At 41.1% G+C, this 4513-nt stretch overlaps 1 protein-coding gene across 1 annotated transcript in view; it reads left to right on the top strand.

Annotated features, from left to right (window-relative positions):
* SUSD1 (sushi domain containing 1) overlaps positions 1–4513 on the top strand; it is a 113107-nt gene that overhangs the window by 27213 nt on the left and 81381 nt on the right. The window contains exon 6 of the mRNA XM_008068331.2: positions 3165–3344. Coding sequence (XP_008066522.2) covers positions 3165–3344 — 180 coding nt within the window. The remainder of the gene's footprint in view (positions 1–3164; positions 3345–4513) is intronic.

The raw sequence follows: 4513 nt of genomic DNA, 5'->3' as shown, positions 1-4513 counted from the left end.
AAAAAAAAAAAAAAAAAGAAGAGTTATCTCTGGGTGGGGTGGGGATGAGATTCCCGCAATTATGTTTTCAAAAGCTCCCTAGGGGATTTAAATGTATGGCCGTTGTTTAGAACCATGTATGTAATCCAAGCTATGCTGGAATGCTCTCTAAACATCTCTTGCCAAAGAACTGTCCAACTTGAATAGCTCTGTCATGGGAACTCAAGAGCCATAGGTCTAGGCTGCCTACCATGGGGGCGTCTACCTGAGCCTCTGAACCTTAATCCCCAGAGACCAAGTCATCGAGCCCTCATCAATCAAGTGAGTTTGGTATTAATTAAAAAAAAAAAAATCTTATAATCCCAACTAAAGTCATTATGCCTTCCATTATTTTTGGTCATATCCAAAAAGGAAGCCAATCTAGTTATCAATCTTATCCTATACTCTTATCCCTTTTGTATCTGTGCTTCTCCCCTAATTTAACTACCTGTTGCAGGATTCCCTTCCAAACCTCTTTACTGAGCTCTTTAGAATTCCAGCTTCTAGGTACACAAACCTACATAAACCTATACCTTCAACCTCTTTGCTGATGTTCCTTCTACTTCCTTCTGTAACTGTGCCCCGGCTTAAACCAGAAGATGTTTTAGATGTCAACAATGACTGGCCAGTCTTATGAAACATTAGCCACTGTTTGGTTGGTTGCTGGTGTTCACGCAAATATATTATGTCTTGAAATGCCTTGGGCCAGTAAATATGTCTAAAGGTTTGGTGTTGGGAAAACATGTTGAAAGCCAAAGGGTTTTGTATCTGGTAAACATGTATGAAAAGGGAACAAATCCCTGTGGGCAAACATGAGCCATAAAAGGTAGACAAGATTGGAGAATTGTGAAATCAAACCTTGTTCTGGTCCTATAACTGCTCATGACTTGAGTCAGTATTGACCAGAGGCTAACTCTCAGAGTCAAAAGACTAGTCAGGTGGTTTGAGCTGATGTATTAAGGGATCTAGGATAACTCCAAGGACAATGGATGAGACCCTGCTCTGGAAAGCCTTCCTTCCCCTGTAAATAACTCTGGGGTCCTGCAACAGATCAAGTATCCATAATGGGATGGAAAAGAGTTCAGTTCCATAAAATCTAGTAATTCTGTGTTAGAGGCTCATTTAAGAGCAACCATCTATTTCTAAGGCCAAGAATGGTTGATGGGAGATGGGAACAGATTATACCATTTTCTGTATTTTGAATACCGTCTCACAATAAATGGACTTCTGTTTTAAAAACCTGGATATCAAGAGTGCTTAATTTTCTTTGCTTTCCACAGATAGGAGAAAACTAAAAATCAGAATAAATGTCAAATTTTTTTCTTTCTGTATTTAAGTGGGTCTATTGATTATGTTTGGAATTATTACAGCCATCTTATTCTATATTTATTATATTTTCTTGAATAACATTGTATCTATGCACTCCTGCTATTGTGTAACATGAAACATTTAGGATGCTTTACCTCTTCCCTTCAACTCGCCGCTCTGGTTTTTTTTTTTTTTTTTTTTTCGTTGGAGTCTCACTCTGTTGCTCAGACTGGAGTGCAGTGGCCGCTCCCAGCCACTGCAGCCTCGACCTGCTGGGCTCTGGTGATCCTTCCGCCTCAGCCTTCCAAGTAGCTGGAATTACAGACATTCGCTTCCACGCCCGGCTGATTTTTTGATTTATTGTAGAGATGAGGTCTCGCTGCCCAGGCGGGTCTCGAACCCGCGGGCTCAGGCAATTCACTCACCTCAGCCTCCCAAAGGCGCGGGATTACAGGCTGAGCCACCAAGCCCAGCTGCCGCTCTGGTTTTATTGAAGTAATTTGGAATTTTATTTTTAAATTGTTTTTTTTTTAAATATTATTCAGTTTTCAGTTCCAGAATCCTTTACTAATAGTTATGTCAAGCTCTACATTCACATTTAAATGATTATGGAGGTTTATTCATACTTCTTGCCAATTTCATTGCTCATTAGTGTCTCTTCTAAAAACCTGTCTGTCCTGCACACTTTTTCTTAGGATATTTCTTCTGGCTTACTTTTTTGTTGAACTGGAATTATTTTTTACCCTTTTTTTTTCTTCCATAAAAGATACGCATGTGGGCTGGACTTGGTGGCTCAGCCTGTAATCCCAGCACTTTGGGAGGTCGAGGCGAGAGGATTGCCTGAGCCCATGGGTTCCCAAATTGCTGGAATTAGAGGCTTGAGCCACTGTGCCTGGCTGAAGCTGATTTTTTTTTAAGGTGTATATAAATTGAATGTTTGGAAGATAAATACATTTTCCATTAACTTGCATTAACAATTTCAGAGACCCAGGCACAGTGGCTCATGCCTGTAATCCCAGCACTTTGGGAGGCCAAGGTGGAAGGATTGATTGAGGCCAGCCTGGTCAACATAGTGACACTCTGTCTATACAAAAAATAAAAAAAATTAGCTGAGTGTGATGGTATGCTCCTGTAATTTCCAGCTACTCAGGAGGCTGAGGCAGAGGATCTTTTGAGCCCAGAAGTTCAAGGTTACAGTGAGCTATGATCATGCCACTGCACTCCAGCCTGGGTGATAAAGCTAAATCCTGTCTCTTAAAAAAAAAAAAATGGAGATTTTGTATATATTTTAATATTCAGTGGACAATATTTGCTACAATTGCATTGTCATCTACTCAGGAGTTGATGAACTCAAGAAACATAGTACAGTGTATGTATGCGCCACCACACCCAGCTAATTTTTGTATTTTTTGTAGAGGTGAGGTCTTGCCATGTTGTCCAGGCTGGTCTCCAACTCCTGGGTTTAAGTGATTCTCCTGCCTCAGCCTCCCAAAGTGCTGGGATTATAGGTGTGAGCCACCACTCCTAGCCAAATTTTCATATTCAAAGGAACCATAAAACATATTATTTCATAGACAAAAGTATTCTTTATAAGTAAACAATCTCATAATTTGACTATTCTCTATGCATGCATGTTTGGAAATTTCATTGAATTCAACCTGTTTTCTGTACTTTTAAACTTTATTTTACATACCCCTGTTGGATTATTTGCTTGGGCTAATGTTTTCTCTTTTCCTACATGAGCGGCCTCTATCACTATTAAATGTTTATTTTAAAAATATGAATTGTGGGGTTAGTGGTTGGGGGTCATAACAAGTGATGTGTTGCTTCCATTGCAGAGATTGACTGTGGCACCCCCCCAGAAGTGCGGCATGCCAGCTTGGTAGGGAATCACAGCTCCCGGCTGGGCGGTGTGGCTTGCTATGTCTGTCAAGAGGGCTTTGAGAGCCCTGGAGGAAAGATCACTTCTGTTTGCACAGAGAAAGGCACCTGGAGAGAAAGCACTTTAACATGCACAGGTACAGATTCCATTCTGCTGGGCTTCTGTTACCTGGGAACAAAACAGCCAACAAGAGCCTGGGGCATAAAACCATTTGATTGCTACCTCACTGTGTATTGCACCTGGTGCTGCCATTTACCTGCCTGGACACCTGGCTTTAGATTTGTCAGCTAAATCCTGAAGATTTAGAGGGTGGATTGGGAAAATAAGCTGGATAGAAAATTTTATGCCTCGGTCTTTTGAAACTCACCTTAAATCATTGCAATTCCTGTCTCCTTTACTTGGCTGGCTGAGAAATTTTTCTCCATGAATGATTTCCCCAGAGGGGCATACTTCTAACTTAACACATGTTGGCAGAGAAAGGTGGTGTAATGAGAAACAATTTTTAAAAGTTTATTTTTATTAATTGTGGTAAAACAAAACATAAAATTTACCATCTTTACTGTTTTTAAGTGTTCAATTTAATAGTATTAAGTACATTCATGTTGTTGAGCTGAAACTCTATACCCATTAAACCAACTCCCCATTCCCCTCTCCCCATAACCCCTGAATCCCCACCATTTTGCTTTCTGTCTCTTATGAATTTGATGGCTGTAGGTATCCTTTTTTTTTTTTGAGTAGGAGTGTCACTCTCTCACCCAGGCTGGAGTGCAGTGGCACGATCATGGCTACTTCAGCCTTGGCCTGCTAGGCTCAGGCAATCTTTCTGCCTCAGCCTTCCAAGTAACTGGAACTACAGGTGTGTGCCACCATACCTGGCTGATTTTTTTATTTATTGTAGAGACGAGGTCTCGTCATGTTGCCCAGGTTGGTCTTGAGCCCCTGGGCTCAGGCAATCCTCTCACCACCTCCCGAAGTTCTGGAATTACAGGCGTGAGCCACAGTGCCTGATTTGTTCTAGATAGTTCATATAAGTATATGGTATTTGACTTTTTCAAGACTGGTTTATTTTACTAAGCATAGTGTTTTCAAGGTACATCCATGTTGAAACATGTGTCAGAATTTTCTTCCTTTTTAAGGCTGAATAATATTCCATTGTATTTGATAGACCATATTTCGTTTATCCATTCATTTCTTTTTGTTTTTTTTTTTTGAGTTGGAGTCTCACTCTGTCACCCAGACTGGAGTGCAGTGGCCGCTCCCGGCCACCGCAGCCTCGACCTGCTGGGCTCCGGCGATCCTTCTGCG

Source organism: Carlito syrichta, unplaced genomic scaffold (genome assembly GCF_000164805.1).
Source record: "Carlito syrichta isolate Samal-C Ts95f unplaced genomic scaffold, Tarsius_syrichta-2.0.1 Scaffold310362, whole genome shotgun sequence".
Lineage (NCBI taxonomy): Eukaryota > Metazoa > Chordata > Mammalia > Primates > Tarsiidae > Carlito > Carlito syrichta.
The sequence above is the reverse complement of the archived record's forward strand: the minus strand, read 5'-3'. Positions and strand labels throughout refer to the sequence as shown.